This window comes from Cygnus atratus, chromosome 18 (assembly GCF_013377495.2).
Source record: "Cygnus atratus isolate AKBS03 ecotype Queensland, Australia chromosome 18, CAtr_DNAZoo_HiC_assembly, whole genome shotgun sequence".
In the NCBI taxonomy this organism is placed as follows: domain Eukaryota; kingdom Metazoa; phylum Chordata; class Aves; order Anseriformes; family Anatidae; genus Cygnus; species Cygnus atratus.
The window spans coordinates 12,667,152-12,683,253 of NC_066379.1; the positions used below are offsets into that span (position 1 = coordinate 12,667,152).

The 16,102-nt window shown below is 70.6% G+C and overlaps 1 protein-coding gene across 6 annotated transcripts; it reads left to right on the forward strand.

Moving 5' to 3' along the window:
- The first annotated feature begins 37 nt into the window (after positions 1 to 37).
- CYTH1 (cytohesin 1) lies at positions 38 to 15,998 on the forward strand. Of its 6 annotated transcripts, none has more exons than XM_035568660.2 (13): positions 38 to 123; positions 7,441 to 7,523; positions 8,498 to 8,562; positions 9,247 to 9,313; positions 9,483 to 9,601; positions 10,009 to 10,089; positions 10,240 to 10,352; positions 10,423 to 10,571; positions 10,671 to 10,782; positions 13,677 to 13,753; positions 13,986 to 14,057; positions 14,358 to 14,512; positions 14,715 to 15,998. In XM_035568660.2, the coding sequence occupies exons 1-13, from the start codon at positions 102 to 104 to the stop codon at positions 14,791 to 14,793; spliced, it is 1,194 nt and encodes a 397-aa protein (XP_035424553.1). In that variant the 5' UTR covers positions 38 to 101; the 3' UTR covers positions 14,794 to 15,998. The 6 variants fall into 6 exon arrangements, with proteins under 6 accessions (XP_035424553.1, XP_035424549.1, XP_050570366.1 ...); XM_035568656.2 differs by lacking the exon at positions 38 to 123 and adding an exon at positions 3,055 to 3,102 and having other exon boundaries at positions 14,715 to 15,959; XM_050714409.1 differs by lacking the exon at positions 38 to 123 and adding an exon at positions 4,149 to 4,314.
- The last annotated feature ends 104 nt before the right edge of the window (positions 15,999 to 16,102 follow it).

Below are 16,102 nucleotides of genomic sequence, written 5' to 3' on the forward strand. Positions count from 1 at the left end.
CGAGGCGGCCCCGCCCCTTCCCGCGTCACGTGCTGCCGCCCGGCGCGGCCTCGGTGCCGCCGTCACGCGGGCGGGGCCGGAGCGGCGGCGGCGGCGGCGGCATGGACGAGGAGGGCGGCTACGGTCAGTGCGGGCGGGGGGAGCGGGGGGAACCGGGGTAAGGGGGGGGGCAGGGCCGGGCCCGGGGCGCGGCGGGGATTCGCCCGGGGCGGCTCCGGGCGCGGGGCGGTGTCGGGGCGGGGGGCGGCGTTCGCCCGGTCGCTTCCCCTCCCCCCCCCCAAATCCGCCGCGGCACCGGGATCGGCCGCTCCCCGCCGGGGGGGGGGGGGGGGGCAGCGACCGGAGCCCAGCGGTGCGGGCACAGCCGCGACCCCGGCCCCGCCGCCCCGGTCGGTGCCGGCCCCGCGGCTCTCGGCTGGGCCCCGCCCGGTGCCGTCCCGGGGCGGCTGCGCCCTGCGCCGGGAGCTGCCGGCCGCGATAAGCGCCGGGCCCGGCCCTGCGCGGGCGTTGCCGGCCGCGGCCCTGCAGCGGGAGCGGCTCCCGGAGCTTCCTCGGGGCCGGCCGCGGTGTGCGGCGCCGCCGCCGCCGGCAGCGAGGCCCGGGACGGCGCCGAGGCCCCGGAGGAGCCCGGCCGGGAGGCTCCCACCGGCGGGGCTGTGCCGGTGGCAGCGGCCGCCCGGCGGGGAGCAGCCCCCGGGGAGCTGCCGGCGGCACGCGGGGGTCGGACGGCCCCCGGCAGGTCACCTCCCTGGGGACGGCGGGGACACCGGGGGCACAGCGAGGGGTGCGGGGCCGGTGCCCCCCCGGTGTCGCGGCTGGGAACCGGCCCGGGTGGGAGCCCCGCGGGGAGCACGGCTCCGTCCCAGCGCCCGCGTCCTGGTGCGGCTGGGCCCAGCCCCGGGGTAATCCCGCCGCACCCGGGGGGATTACTGCTGGCGGGGGATTAAGGGATTGCTCCGAGCAGCGCCGGTGCAGGCTCCTGCAAAGCGGCTTGCGCTGGGGGCCCCGCCGCCCGTGGTGGCCGAGCTGCGGGGGGGCGGCTGGCCGGTGCCTCCTGTCTGCCGGTGCCCCTGCCCGCTGGGGGCCCGCTGCCGGCCTGCCCAGCCCCGTCCTCCGGCAGGCGCCTCGGCTCGGGCTCAGCGGGGCAGTTCGGAGGCCGCACGGCACGCGGGGTGCAGCGGGGACGCTGCTGACAAAACCCAGGGCCCGTCCCCGGTGCGGAGCCGCAGCGAGCCCCTGAGCCCAGCAGAGCCGTGGGGCCTGGGCCAGAGGCAGGGGAACGGCGCGGGGATGGCAGCCCAGGCTTAGGGACCAAAGCACGGGGCTGGGGACGTCGGGGCTCCGAAGGTGGTAACGTCGTGGGGAAGGTGATTAGCTGAGGTGTTCGGGAGCAGAGCACACCGAGCCACGTTGCTGACACGCGGTAATCACACGTCGGGGTGCACGTGGGGCCCGCGCATCCCCGAGCCCTTGTTTCAGCCCCCCTGATGCTTGGGGCGCGCAGCACGGTGCCCGCCGCTGAGCTCCGAGGGTTGCACGGGGTGCCTGGGGCGATGCGTGGCGGGCAGCAGGGAGGGCTGCTCTGCCCAGACCCTGTTTTGGGTCAGGCGCAGGCTGGGGGCATTCCCAGCACCTCGGCAGGCTGTGAGGAACGAGCCGGGCACCCGAACTGCTGCCTGGCCCTGCCCGAAACCGGCTGGAGCGCCCGCGGCTGCCCTGCCCGCGGGGCTTTCCCCAGCTGCCGCCCCCATGCCCAGCTCAGCCTGCGTCCCTCCGGCTCCTCGCCTCCTTTTGCTTCCTCGGGTTGTGGCACCGGCTGCTTCGGCCCCCAGGGAAGGGGAAGCAGTACAGGCCAGTCACAAAAGCAGCGAATGCCTCGCTGCCCTCGCTGCCCCAGGAGCAGATGTTCTCCTTTCCACCCATCTGCAGCCACGTGCCGCTCCTGGGACCTGGAGTCCCCCTGCCCGGGCGCTGTGTCCTCCCGGGGTACCGGCCGGTGTCCTGCGCCGTGCCCCGCTGGGGCCCATCCTGCCCGGCTCGAGTTTCTCCTGGCTCAGCGCCTCCTCGCACTCACCGGCGCCTCGCAGCCGGCAGCCAGCAGCCGGGTGTCTGCAGGGCGCTGCCTCGTGCCCCGACGGGCTCTGGGGTTTGTTACTCACGGCCGTGCCCCCTGCCGGGGAATTGATTCTGCTCTGAGGGAAGGAGCAGTCTGTCCGGGTTGGGTCTGCTCGGCGCCCGTGGGGCTGACGGGTTGGGGTGCAGCGGGGCCGTGGCCCGGCAGGCCGCCCCCCCAGCTCTGCCAAGGCCCAGAGGCCGGGAGCTCGGGGCAGGGCCCCCGCTCCTGCTGCAGCAGCACCCCGGCAGCGGGGAACCGGTTCCAGCACCGCCGGGGAGCGCCAGCACCACGCTGCCCCGTCCGCATCGCCCGGGGGCTGCCCGAGCGCGGTGCGGGACGGCTCGGCTCCTCGGGGCTGTGCGGGGAGCAGGCAGCTCCCAGCACCCCGCGGGTGGGGGCCCGGCAGCACCCCGCTCCCCACGCCTCGCTCCAGCCCCTTGTGTCTCTTTATGCACCTTCCTTTTATGCAGGGGAGGTTGCTACGCAACCGCCGGCTCTCGATGCTTAAAGCTCTAATACGGAGGGATAAAACCGCTCTAAAAATACCCCGCCGTCAGCCGCCGTGCGGGCCAGGGGCTGGCAGGGGGCAGGCAGCCCGGGGCCGGGGGCTGCTGCTGGGAACTTCCCGAACTCCGTGTCCTCCAAGTGGCTTTGAGCCGCCGGCCGGTGCCCGGGCGCCCCAGCGGGCTGGTGTGCAGGCAGGGAGCGGGGATTGGCTGGGGCTGGCGCGTGGGCTCCTGCCGCTGGAGCCTCCCGCTGCCAGAGCCGCCTTCCCCTGCTCCAGCCAGAGCGGGGACGCCTCGGGCTGCCCGGGGCCCCGGCCGCAGGGAGCTGCCGCCGCACCGCGCGGTGCCCGCCGGGCCTCCGTCTGCCCCCAGGGAGCTGGCAGCGCCCCGCGCGGGGTCTGCGCGGCATGGGGACGGTCAGCGAGCTCTGCGCCTCCAGCTTCCAGGCCTTCCTGTGCCCCTCGGTGGCCACCAAGGCAGGTAGGTGCCCCGTGCCCTCCGCTTCCTGCAGCGTCCCCGTCCCCATGGCAGACGTGGCTCCGGCTCCATATGGCTCGTGCCATCGGCGGCACAGAGAGTCCCGGCCGTCTCGCCGCCCCCGTGTGCTGCCGGGCTCAGGCCCCCGCAAGCACGGATCCGGCAGGACGGCTGGGTGCTGGGCGCTCCCCACGATGCTGGTGCGGGCAGAGCCGGGGAGCCCATGGCAGCAGCCAGTGGGCGCCTGCAGCACGGCGTGGCTGAGCCCCGTCCTGCCCTAGCCCCTCGCCCTCCTGCCTCCAGCCCTGCCGGGGGCGATGCCCTTGCTGCAGCCCCGCTTGAGAGCAGGAGCGAGCGTGCGTGGCTGCCTTCTCCAAAGGAAACCTGCCCAGGGCAGCCCAGCACCCGCTGCGTCGGGGCTGGCACCGCAGGCTGTCAGCGCCTGTGAGCTGCTGCTGCTGTCCCCGGGCTCCTGCTCGCGGGCTGAGAGCAGCTCCCGGCAGCGCTGCCTGGGCTGAGGCCGAGCACGGTGAAAGGTGCCGGCGTGAAGGGCGAGCGAGGTGCATGGCAGGGCGCGCAGCACACGACGCAGGGCTGCAGGACGGCCCAGCCGCGTGCTGTGGCTGCGTCAGTGGCTCGGTGAGAGTGGATGTGGCCAAGCTGCTGCTCGCGGGCCACGTCGTGTGCACTGGTGGTGCTCCAGCCCTGCGGCTGGGCCGGGGGCCCCCGAGCCTGGAACCGGCGGGGAGCGAGGCAGGGGCTGTGGGGTGCGGGGCCTGGGGGTGCGGGAGCCGGGTGACGGGGCAGGGCTGCTCCCAAGGGGCTGGAGGGCCCTGGCCAGCTCTCGGCGCTGGACCTGGCTGCCTGGGAGGGTCTTTCCTGGAGCCACCCGAGCCCTTCTCCTGATGCACCTCGGCTGTCTGTGGGGAAGGACGGGGCTGACGCAACCCAGGATGTGCACAGAGCACGGTGAAAACAGGATGTGGTGCGCCGAGGCGGGGGCAGGAAGTTTCTTGGGGCCCCACAGCCCCCCCCCCCCCAGCAGTGGGGTGCAGCGGGAGCCCCCCAGCGGAGCCACAGCCGAGCCCGCCGGTGACACCCCGCTGCACCGGGGCCGGCCCCACGGGCAGCCCCTTCCCACAGCACTGCACGGGGCATCCCTGCGGCCTGTCCGAGACGCGGGGCCGCCAGCACGGCCCGACAGACGTGGCATGGGTGAGAGCCGTGCCCCTCGGCCGGCGGGAGGGCTGGGCAGCACCGCAGATGGGGGCTGAAAGGCCGACAGGAGCCTTTTTTAGGCCCTTCCTTCCCAGGCTTTCCGGGGAGATCTCCGTAGCCGGCGTTCCGGGTGCTGTTTTTCCATCTCACGCTGTGGAGCAGGATTTAGCTGAGTCAAGGTGGCTGAGGCTCACGCGGCCTCTCCAGGCAGCTGACACCGGGACAGCGACGTGCCAGGGGCTCTGCGGCCGCGGGCACAGCCCTGCAGGCCCCCAGGCCATCCCTCGGCACCGTCCCGCGTGGAGCAGCGCAGCTCCCAGGGCTGTGCGCTGCCGGTTCTGCCCCTGGTCCTGTGCCGGTCCCGCTGCGTGGGGTCCCCAGCGTGACCGCAGCGAGCTCGAGACGTGCCAAGGCGCGCGTGTCCTGGCGGCCCCCGAGGAAGGAAGGGCCGGGCTGGCTCCCGGTGCCTGCGGGCAGCAGCGACCCGAGGGGCGGCGGAGCCGTGCGGGGCCCTGGGTTGGCCGCGGCAGGAGCAGGGTGGCGGTGGCGGCGGTGCCGGGGTGACGCCCGGCACGGCCCCGAGCTCATTGGCGCGGCGCGGCCCTGACTCAGCCCGGGCGGCGCTGGGCGGGCAGGTGCCCGCGCCCCTGAGAGCAGCACCTCCGCCGAGCCGCGCCGGCACCGCCGACCGGAGGCGTCCTGCCAGGATGGTCCTGAGCGCGCAGGGCAGCGGTGAGCACGGCGCGGGGGGGGCTGGCGGCAGCCCCGCGTCTGACCCGGTCCCGCACCACCGGCTGCAGGGTGGGAAGGGGGCCCAGGGGGACCCCCGCGTGGTGGTGGTGGGGGGGGGACTTCACTCTGTGCTGGGCACGGTGGGAGCACTGGGCGTGCCGCTGCTGCTCGCGGACGCTGGGCTCGGAGCCCGGACCGAGCCTGGCGGGCCCCTCGCCGCCGGGTGCTTGGGGGCTGAGGCAGCAGAGGGTGGGGGGACGGCGTGCGGCGCCCCTGTGTTGTGCTGGAAAATCTCCTGCCTGCGTGTGACAGCCCGGCACGTGGGCTGGTCCCCTCGCGCCCTGCTGCAGCCTCCCGATCCCTGCAGCCCCCCGCCGGGCTGCCGCAGGTGAGGCTCAGGAGCCCCTGGGGACCCCTCCGGCCCTGCTGGCGCTGCGGGGACGGGGTGTGGGGAAGGGTTAACGCCCTCTTCCTTCCCCGAGAGAAGCTGAAGCTCTGCCTGGGGTTTCTCTTCCTCCTGCTGCTGCTGCTGACATGGCTGGCCCAGGGTCACGAGTGCTCGTCCCCGGGCGGGGGGGGCTGGGGCTTGGCGGCAGAGCCCCCTGCCCACGCAGCCGCTGTCAGCCCGGGGGTGGCGGGGGGGGCAGGGAGGCAGCGCAGCTCCGGCCACGGCTCCCTCGCACCCGCCGCGTGCCAGCACGTCCCTGCCGCTGCTGCAGCCTCCCTCCCACCCTCCCAGCCACCCACCCGCTGCAGGCTCGGGGGGGGGGGGAGGGCGGGGGGCGCAGTCTGGCACCGAATTTCTCTTCCCACGCGGCCGCACAGGGGCTCGGGGCTCTGCGGGTGGCTCCGAGCGCGGCGAGGCTCAGCCCGTCCCGTCCCGGCAAGCTGCGTCTTGTCGGTGCCGGCCGCAGCCACGCAGCAGAGGCTGGGCTCCGGCGGGACCGGCTCCGCGCCCTGGCGCTGTTTGGGGCTGCGCAGGAGGGTTTGGGCGTGCAGCGGGGCAGTGCCTCCCGTGTTTTAGACGCGGATAACTTCGAACCCGGTGCTGAGGACCAGGGTCTGGGTCACGCTCCCTTGCGTCAGGGGCCGAAAGTATCGGGAAGTGTTCTCAAGTCCGGGGGGGTCGTGTCGCAAGCTGAGGCTGTTGCTGACCTCTGCAGCGGGGGATTTCTGCGAAGGAGGAAGCTCGGCAGAAAACACGAGCGGAGTGAGGAAAGTGCTGAGCTCACAGATTCGCTTTGCGTGAGCGCGGCTGCCCCAGAGGCACCCGCGAGCCCCAGCGGGGAGGGAAGCGGCTCGGGGGTGACGCGCGGCTGCAGACGGCGCCCCAGGGTGCGGGGACAGGGACGGGAAGGGGCCCCAGCAGCGGACCCCTGGAGAGCGCTGGGGTGAGCCGGGGCCTGGTGGTGACACGGGGACAGAGCAAATGGGGCAGCGGTGGCCTGGAGACTGCAGTGGCACCCGGGGCCTTGGCGGAACGCCGCAGCTGGGGGAAGGAGGGCGCGAGGCGCTCGGTGGCACGCGGGGGCCCTCCCTGCGGCCTTGGCACTGGGCACGAGCGAGCCGCTGGAGCGTGCTGGCAGGGTGGGGGGCAGGCGAGGGCTGCCGGAGGAGCAGGGTGACCTTGGGGACGGGAGCAACCGAAGCAGGAGGTCACACGCTGCAGAGCACCAGGAATGTCACCCGCGGGCTGCGGCGTGAGAAAAGGGACGGGAGCGTGCGGCTGGCCATGGGGGCTGTGGGGTGTCCGGCTCCTGCGGGGGGACAGCAAGGCATCGGTGTCACCACGTGCAGGCAGCGCGTGTTGGGGGGCGCTGCCTCCAGCCCCCAGCTCAGGAGGGGGAACTCAGCACGGAGGAGGCAGCGAGGGCCGGCTGGGAGCCCATTTTCTCTGGGGCTCGCCCGGTGCGGCTGAGCGGCGTGGCCAGGCGGCTCTGGGTCCCTGCAGGGCTGGGACCGAGACCGACCATGGGTGGGCTGCAGGGAGGAGCGCGGGGCCGGGAGCCGCTGGCAGCACCGCGGGGCTCCCTCCGGGCTGTGCGGTGCCACGGCCCCGGTGAGCGCGGGGGCCGGGGCTCGCTGCCGGCCGCTGCTGGCTGAATCAGCAGGACTCGGCCGGGCCAGGCTCCCCCGCTGCAGCCGCTGCCCGGCCTGGGGAGCGTGGTGCCCGTCGCATTCCTCGCGTGCCATCAGGGACACTCGGCCACTGCGTGGGGCCAGGGACGCTGCCCGACGCATCCCCCGGCAGCGCCATGTCCCAGCCCCTGGCAGGCACCGGCTGCCTGCCGGCAGCAGCGGCTTTGCACGGATGCGAGTCTGGAGCCCGGCACGGGGACAGTTCCCACGGTCTGTGCGCGCTGACCTGTCTCTGTCCCTGTCCCCTCGCAGTGCCCAGCGACCTAACCCCGGAGGAGTGCCAGGAGCTGGAGAACATCCGCCGCCGCAAGCAGGAGCTGCTGGCTGACATTCAGGTGTGGTGCTCAGGGCTGCTGCGCGCGCGTCCCCGTCCCCGGCTGTCCCGGACAAGGTGGCCTCTTGCGCAGGCTCGTCCCTGTGTCCCGAGTCCCCTGCCCCACTCCTGGGAACCGGGGCGAGGCAGGAGGAGAGGCTGCCTTGGCCGGGGCTGCCCAGCAGACTGCAGCGCCCGAGATCCGCAGCGCCCGCGCAGGGCTGGGATTGTGCCCCCGTCCCCTTTCCTCGCCAGCCCTGCTCCTTGCGGCCTGTGCAGGCTCTCCTGGAATTTCTGGGGCAGAAAATTGGAGCCGCTGGAAGCGCAGGGCAGGGAGGGCTGGGCACACGTGACGAGCAGCTGCTGCTGGGAGCCCGTCATCTGCCACCCCGATAGCGCTGCCTCCGCAGGGCCCTGGCAGGGGACAGGAACTGTGCAGGGGGCGCAGGGGGGTCCCGCAGGGCAGAGGCAGCCCCAACCCTTCCTTGCACTCTGCGGAGCCCCGGGCTGCGCGCTCGCCTGCGCCTTTCCCTGCGGCCTGGGGCGTCGATGTCTCCGTGCCGTCCCCTCCCTGGCACAGGCAGGGGCCGTGTTTCTGGGCCGTGTTTCTGCCCTGGCCAGTGGCTGCGAGGTCAGTGCTCATCTGGGATGCTCGTCAGTCACGTCTGCGATTAGGGCAGCAGAGGCTAATTACTGCCATATGCTGAGCACGAGCTAAAGGGATTAGGGGGTAATTTCGTTAACCTGTGAATCTCTTCCTTCCTGCATGCACAGAGATGCTGCAAGGGAATTAGCAGTGGGGTGCAGCCAGCTCCCCCTCTGCCAAGTGCCCTGCGAGCTGGTTCAGCCCCAGGGCAGCGCAAGGGGGGGCCCCAGGGCTGGTACCTGCCCCCGCTGAGCCCCGTTCTGTGGGGACACCCTGCCTGCTCCCGGGGTGCCTGGGGCTGGGGAGGTTGGGAGGCAGCTCCTGGCTCAGCGCACTCTCTCTCCCCTCAGCGGCTGAAAGATGAGATAGCAGAAGTGACGAATGAGATCGAGAACCTCGGGTCCACGGAGGAGAGGTGAGTCCTCTGCTGGCACGGAGCTGGCTGAGCCCCTTCCCCTGAGCGTGGCTCCCCCGCTTGGCCTGGGAGCTGCCGAGCGGCGCGGCCCCGTCCCGTGGGTGCTGGTGCAGGTGGCTTTCCCAGACACGCTTAATGCCATAGAGCAGCGGCAGGATTCTAGCCTGAATTGTTCCTCCGAAGGTCTGTTTTTCCAAGCCTCATCCCCCTGTCTAGCCGCAGAGACTGTCAGGCTTTGTTGTTCTGGGCTGGTGCAGGCGGTGCTGGTGTGGGATTAGGGGTCCCGGCAGCCGGCGGGAGTTGGCTCGCGGCGCCATTCCAAATCCCCCTCGCGCCAGCCCCGCTGGGGCATGAAGGCTGCTGTCCTCAGAGCCCTGCCAGGCTTGCTCCAGCCTCTCCCCGTGCAGAGGGGACCCGTTGGGATGCTCTGCATGGGGTGACCCCACAAACAGGCCGTGGCAGCTCCTCCTGGCAGACCGGGACCAGCCCCCAGCCACTCAGCTGTGGAGTGGGGCAGAGGCGGAGCCGTATGCCGCGTTCCCCCCGTGCGGGCTGTGCCCAGTTTGAGGCTGGGGGCATGGCCTGGCCCACGGAGCTCGGCTCCCGTTTGCGTCCACGCAGGGCAAGGGGCTGGGCAGGGGAAGCCAGGGGAAGCTCAGTGCTCACAGCTGTGTTGTTTTGCAGGAAGAACATGCAGAGGAACAAGCAGGTGGCAATGGGCAGGAAGAAGTTCAACATGGATCCCAAGAAGGTACCGGGGTCTGGTACCGGGCTCTGGAGAGCAAGGGCAGTGCTGGAGCTCTGCCACCCCGTGGGCCAGGTGCCCTCTGCCTGAGCCAGGACCAGGGGCTGGGGAGGCACGGGGTGTGTTGGCAGGGCCAGCAGCACGCCCCAGAGCCGCGCGTCTCGCACCGCTGCAGGGCATCCAGTTCCTGATCGAAAATGACTTGCTGAAGAACACGTGCGAGGACATCGCTCAGTTCCTTTATAAGGGAGAGGGCCTCAACAAGACCGCCATCGGGGACTACCTGGGCGAGAGGTGCGCTGCGCTTCGGGCAGCTCGGGGTCCTGCGGGTGCCCTGTGCTCGCTGCATGGGGCGGGACGTGGCAGCCCCTGGGGTTCGCTGGGCAGCCCACAGCACAGTCACAGCAGGCTGGGGCTGGGGCCCCTGGCAAGACATCAGGCTCTGGGCCTGCTGCAGCACCAGTAGCTTGTGCCAGCACCTCGCTGAGCACCGGAGCTGGCGGCTGGGCGGTTGGAGCCATGGCTGGCACTTGGAAGAGGCCGGTGTGTGCAAACCAGCCGGGCCACGAGCGGGGCAGAGCGATGAGGCTCCTGCCCAGAGACGAGCAGAGTCTGGAGCAGAGCAGGGAGACGTGGGGCCGCTCGGCAGTCACAGGACTGGCTGATCATGTATCCCTCGTGCTTTGGCTTTGTTTCCGCAGGGATGAGTTCAACATCCAAGTTCTGCACGCCTTCGTGGAGCTGCACGAGTTCACTGACCTGAACCTCGTGCAGGCGCTGCGGTGAGCAAAGGGCTGAGCTGGGCTGGGGCCGGGAGCGGAGCCGTGCCCTGCGTGGCCCTGCAGACAGGGGGCTCGCAGGGGCTGCAGAGACGTGAGCGTGGCCAGAGGGTGCGTGGAGCCCCAAAAGCAGTGCAGCACCTCGCTCTGCAGGCAGTTCCTGTGGAGCTTTCGGCTGCCGGGGGAGGCGCAGAAGATCGACCGGATGATGGAGGCCTTTGCCCAGCGGTACTGCCAGTGCAACCCCGGCGTCTTCCAGTCCACAGGTGAGCAGCTGCCTGGCCCCACTCCCCAGCCCTCCTGCCTTGGGGCTGATTTTCTCCTCTGTCCCTGTAGACACCTGCTACGTGCTCTCCTTTGCTATCATCATGCTGAACACCAGCCTGCACAACCCCAACGTCAAGGACAAACCCACGGCGGAGCGCTTCATCGCCATGAACCGTGGCATCAACGATGGGGGGGACCTACCTGAGGAGCTGCTGCGGGTGAGGGACGGGACGCGGGGGTCAGGGTCGGGGTGCGCAGCTGGCCTGTTGCGAGGCTCAGGGTGGGAGCAGAGGTGACACCGTGTGTTGTTGTGCCAGAATCTCTATGAGAGCATCAAGAACGAGCCCTTCAAAATCCCCGAGGACGATGGCAATGACCTCACCCATACCTTCTTCAACCCTGACCGGGAGGGCTGGCTCCTGAAGCTAGGTGAGTGCTGGCAGCCGGGTGGACACAGTCCGGGGAGGGCACGCTCTCCCCCAGGGACGGGGCTGGGCAGTGGGTGCGATGCTCCCGGGTCGCCTGCGCCTTGCCCGGTGGATGGGCTCCTTGGAGCACGGCCCTGGAGAGGGGCGAGAGGCTGCAGGCATGAGCACAGCCGGCGGGGAGTGCTCCCACCTCCAGCTCTCCGTCTTCCCTGGGCTGGTCAGCAGCAGAGCTGCAGCCGGGCGGGCCCTGTGGTGCAGCTGGGTGGGCTTCCTGGGGGGCTCTGCCTCTCGGCCGAGCAAGCCCTGGGGTGGAGAGCTGGTACCAGGGCCTGGTGTCGGAGCACGGAGCTGGTGAGGCTCTTCTCGGCGCCGAGGCACAGCAGGGTCCTGCCGGAGCAGGCCCCAGGGAGCGAACGGCGAGCTGCCCCCAGGCTGCGTGTCCCCCCTCCATGCCACAGGCCGGTCCCTGCCTCACCTTCCCACGGCATTATCACCTCCGCATCCCAGCTCCACATGCAGGCAGCGTGCATGGCATCCCCGCTGCACAGCCCAGCTCTCGCAGACCACGAGCCTGCCCCACGCCCTGGCTCCTGTGGCTTCTCATCTCAGCACCTCCTAGGGATCTCTGCCCGGGTCGAGCAAGGAGAGGGGACCAGGGGTGCTGGCAGGAGCAGGGGCTGGAGGCGACATTTCCCTGGGCTCCTGCCGGGGTGGGGTCTCCGTCCTCTCACCAGGGGGTGTTTTCGCCTTACCACCACCCCTTGTGATGGGAATGGAGCCTTGTCCCTCCCCAGGCCCTGACCAGCACGGAGCCCTGCCCCGTGCCAACCTGGGTGCCAGACGAGGCGTCACCCGTGCCCCAGCTCGGGGGTGGGGGGCCCTGGAGAGCCCCAGGCCCCTGCCCCTTCTGTCCCCGAGCAGGCTCCAGCGCCTCCGAGCCCAGTAAGGGGGTGGTGAGGCTGTGGGCAGGTTGAGAGCCCGTGGGGAGGCCGTGGGGCAGGGGCTGGGCCCCCCCCGTCCCACACAGCCACAGAGAGCCAGGGACCTCACTGGCCAGGCCCACTGGGGCTTCCCTGCTGCAGCCCTGCCCCACTGCCATGCGTGGCTCTGCGCGGGGTGAGGGGGGTTCTTCGGGGTTTCCTCTTTTTATTTTTTTTCCCTTTTTTTTAATTTTCTTTTCTCCCTCATTTGTATGTTTCCATGATTTTGGCTCTTCCTTTCCTTGCCCCCAACTCCAGGAGGTACGTACCCCTATCCCCTGCTCTGCTCATGCCTCTGGGGCTTCGTTTCCTTTTCGTTTTTAATTGCTGGCGATTAGTCTCATTGCTGCTGCTGCTAACCACTGCACTGCCCGGGGGACCTTGCCTGCTGAGGGGACAGCCCCATGCCTGCCACCGTGGCAGGGTGACGGGCTGCCGGTCCCCGCCGATGCCGAACGCTCCCCGAGGCCTGCCGGGCCCTTCCCCTGCCCTGGTCCCGCAGGGCAAACGCCACAGCCCGGGGACAGACAGGGCCACGGCCGCTCCTCGGCCGGGTGCTGGCAGGGCCACCCGCCCCTGGCATTTCCCTGTGCCTGCGGGCAGCTCGGCCCCGCGGCAGCGGGTCTCCGTCTCCAGCACCGCAAGGGATGGGGCCGGGTTTGGGGTGTTCAGGGGGCGTCCAGGAAGGGCCCAGCCTGGGACACCGAGCACCTGGAGCTGGCTGGGTGCAGGGAGCAGGTAGGAGCCTGCGCGTGGTGCCCCGTGCCATGCCGAGGCTTGCGGCTGTCCCAGAGCTGGGCACGGCACGGCCCCGGCTCGGCCGCCTGCAGCCCCGAGGTGCTGGGAGTGCTGAATCCCAGGGGCTGCGCTGCCTCTCGGTGCCATACGGTTCCTCCTCCGGAGCTGCTGGTGACGCGGGCACCTGCCCTGGCACGTGGGCTCCTCCACCCACAGCCCTGGTGAGGATGCAGCCTGGAGGAGGGCCTGGGGGAGCTGGAGCTCCTTCCTTGGGCTGAGGAGGGCTGGGGGCTGGAGGGCATCGAGCCCAGGGGCTTGTGGGGTGGGCTTGGCTGGAGGAGGGCGGGGGGCCTTGTCCTTCTAGGAAACCCTGGTCTCAGCCTGGCTCTAGGGCAGGGAATGGGGTGCGGAACCTTTCCCAGCAAGGGGCACTGGCTCTGGCCAGGTGAAGGGGTGGGAGGTAAGGTGGCACGGAGGGACAGCGAGGCAGGGGTCTCCTGCAGAGACGGACGGGGTGGAGGAGACGAGCCCATTGTGCGCACACTGCTGCTTTGCGCCTGTGCCCATCCTGAGCAGCATGGCCTGGGTGCCCAGCCCGCGGTGCTGAGCAGAGCAGCCGGTGCCGCTGTGCCGGCCGGAGTGGGGGGGGGGGGAACCAGGCTCCCAGAGGGCAGGGCCAGGCCCAGCTGGAGCAGTCCCCGAGCCCAGGGGAGCAGCTTCTCCCTTTGCAGCAGCGGCTGTAAAGCTCCCCCCAGCCCAACCTCCACGAGCTGCAGCGCTGGGCTCCTGCTTTGCCCAGCGTTGGGCTGCGCTGGCTGGGACGGCAGCGGGACCGCGGCTGGGGCAAACGGGAGCCCGGCGTCCCCCCGGAGCCGCCCGCTGCAGCCGGCGCCTGGCGTGAATCGGCGTTGTCGGTGCGAACGGGCGCAGCGCTCCCCACCCGGCCCTGCCCTCCCGCCACCCTCCGCCTCCATCCTCATCCGTCTGCTTTCCGCTCTTGCTCGTGCGCTGCCCGGCGTGGTGTGTGCTGCCTGCTGCTGCTGCGCCCCAGCGCCGCGGGGCTGCCTGGCTCTGCTTGCGCCCCGGCGCCCACTGCTTGCCTGTGTGTGTCCGCGCGGGCCGAGCCTCGCCGTGCCGCCCGCCCGGCTGCGCCCAACCCGCCTCTCTCTGCTCCCAGGAGGCAGGGTGAAGACGTGGAAGCGGCGCTGGTTCATCCTGACCGACAACTGCCTCTACTACTTCGAGTACACAACGGTCAGTGGCCTTCGCACGGGGGTGCTGAGCTGGGGCAGGGGAGGGCGCCGCATCTAGCGGGCTGCAGGTCGGTGAGCCTGCAGGGCTCCCGCTGCACTGGGGGGCCGGGGGGCAGGCAGCACTGGGTGCCTGTGCGCGGGGGTGTTGGCAGCTCCCAGCCCTTCCTCCTGGGGCGCACAGAGGGGTTGGAGGTGTCCGGCCTGCAACTGAAGCCTCTGCTTGGCCCCCCCAGGATAAAGAGCCCCGTGGCATCATCCCCCTGGAGAACCTGAGCATCCGCGAGGTGGAGGACTCCAAGAAGCCCGTGAGTGCCCGGCAGGGTCCCCTGGGGCTGGAAGGAGCGCCCCTGGTGCTTCGGTGGGGTCAGGAGCGGGCAGGGAGAGGCGGGAGGGCCCCATGGGGTTGCTGCCTCTACCCATCACCACGACGGGCAGCGTCTGGGGCTGGTGGCAGGGGATGCCTTGGGGTGGTCATGGTGTCCCTGTCCTGCTGCAGGGGTGTGCCGGGGAGCACCCGCAGCCCCACTGCTCTGCCTCGTCCCTTGGGGTGCCCAGGGGTCCCTGCTCCCCTGGGGGCCGTCTCTGAGGGGTCTCTTCCATCCCAGAACTGCTTCGAGCTCTACATCCCCGACAACAAGGACCAGGTGATCAAGGCCTGCAAGACAGAGGCAGACGGGCGGGTGGTGGAGGGGAACCACACCGTGTACCGCATCTCAGCCCCCACGCCCGAGGAGAAGGAGGAGTGGATCAAGTGCATCAAGTGAGTGCTCCGGGGGGTGCACGGTGCTGGGCAGGGACATGGTGGGGGCCGTTCACTGCGCTTGGGGTGGGGGCAACACTTCCTGGGAAACCCTGCAAGGTAGGGGGGGAACGGGCTCCCCTAGGGGCACAAAGGGGCCTTCCTGAGACCCTTTGGGGCGGGACGGCTGCGTGGCTAACCCCAGCCCTGTTCCCTCTGCCAGGGCAGCGATCAGCCGGGACCCTTTCTATGAGATGCTGGCCGCCAGGAAGAAGAAGGTGTCCTCCACAAAGAGACACTAGCAGCCCCCGCTGGCCCTGCGAGACCGGCATGCCCCCGTCAGTGCGAGCATCTCCCCTTCCCGGAGGGCTGCAGCCCGGCCCGCGGTGCCAGGACCTAGCTTCAGCTTCGCAGTTTCTTTACCGTGGGGGGAGGGAAGGGGCAAGGGCGTTTCGGTGGCTCTGGCCCCAGTGCCACCGTCTCACCTCCGGACAGTGCTGGGCTCGAGGTGGGACACCCCTGTGCACGGGGAGTCCCCAGTCCTTGCTCCCAGGTTGGCCGTGGGGTGGTAAATGCTGCCTGTGAGCACAGGGGCTGGGCAGCAGGGCACTCGGGCATCCTTCCTGCTCTGGGTTCCCCTGGATGGCAACTTCCAGCCCTGGGCGCTGAGCGTGCAACCGAACAGGAGGGAGGGGAGCCTGGTTTGGGGGAGGGCCCCGGGGGGACCCAGTGCTGGGGACATGCTTCTGGGCCCCCCCGGCACTCGGGTCTCTTGAAGCACTTGGGGTGTCCCATCGTGGGGTGAACAGCTGGCGGTGTCAGGGTGCTGCAGGCACTGGGGTGAAGGGTGGCAGGGCGGTGGGCACACGGCCCCGCAGAGGCAGGACTTGCGGCCCTCGTTGTAGCGGGCCTGGGTCTGTGCTGAGCTTCCCCACGCTGCTGCCTTGGAGCCCCCCAGGCGTGCCCCGCAGGCGCAGGGAGGTTGTCACTGTCAGTGCAGCGGTGCCACGGACCTGTCCTTGCCCAGCCTTAGGGTGCCAGAGCTGGGATGAGTGCCGTGGTGTGGCTGCACCAGGCTGGCAGCGCCTCCAGCTCCTCCTTGCAGCCACAAGCCCTGTGCCAGGGGTGGCTGTCCCCTCGGCACCCAAGCAGGGGCTGGGACGTGCCCGGAGACCGCGCCAAGCACGGTGCTGTGCCCATCGGGGCTGTGCCCCCCGTGCCTCTGCCTCGCAAGCACCGTGTCCTGTCCTGTTCCCCCACGCACGGGGTCTGGAGAGAGACGCCCGGATCAGTATTAGTCTATTTATCAGAGGTGTAAATATTCCTGTATAGTTTTCTCCTTTTAGATTATTTTGTATGTTGGGGTCGTTCTGTGCAGAGGCCTCTCCGGAGGGTGGGGTGTGGCAGGATTTTTTATTCTAACCTTTTTTTTTTTTTTTTTTTTTTGCCACGGCCTTGTAAACTAGTGCTGAGGATCTGCAGCAAATAAACACCGAATTGCGCTCAGCCTCGGCTCCTGTGCTCTGTGTGCGGGTCTGGGCCGGGCACGCTCCCCGGCCCCGCTGCCCCCAGCCCTTGCCCCACCTTTGCCACCAGGCTCGCGTTCCTCCC

Bases quoted from the DNA above. Each gene is read 5' to 3' on its own strand.
- CYTH1 (XM_050714408.1), top strand. From the start codon at position 5,025: ATGGTCCTGAGCGCGCAGGGCAGCGGTGAGCACGGCGCGGGGGGGGCT. The intron at 5,119-7,440 runs GTGGGAAGGGGG...GTCCCCTCGCAG, and splicing joins CCCGCACCACCGGCTGCAGG to TGCCCAGCGACCTAACCCCG. The intron at 10,353-10,422 runs GTGAGCAGCTGC...CTGTCCCTGTAG, and splicing joins CGGCGTCTTCCAGTCCACAG to ACACCTGCTACGTGCTCTCC.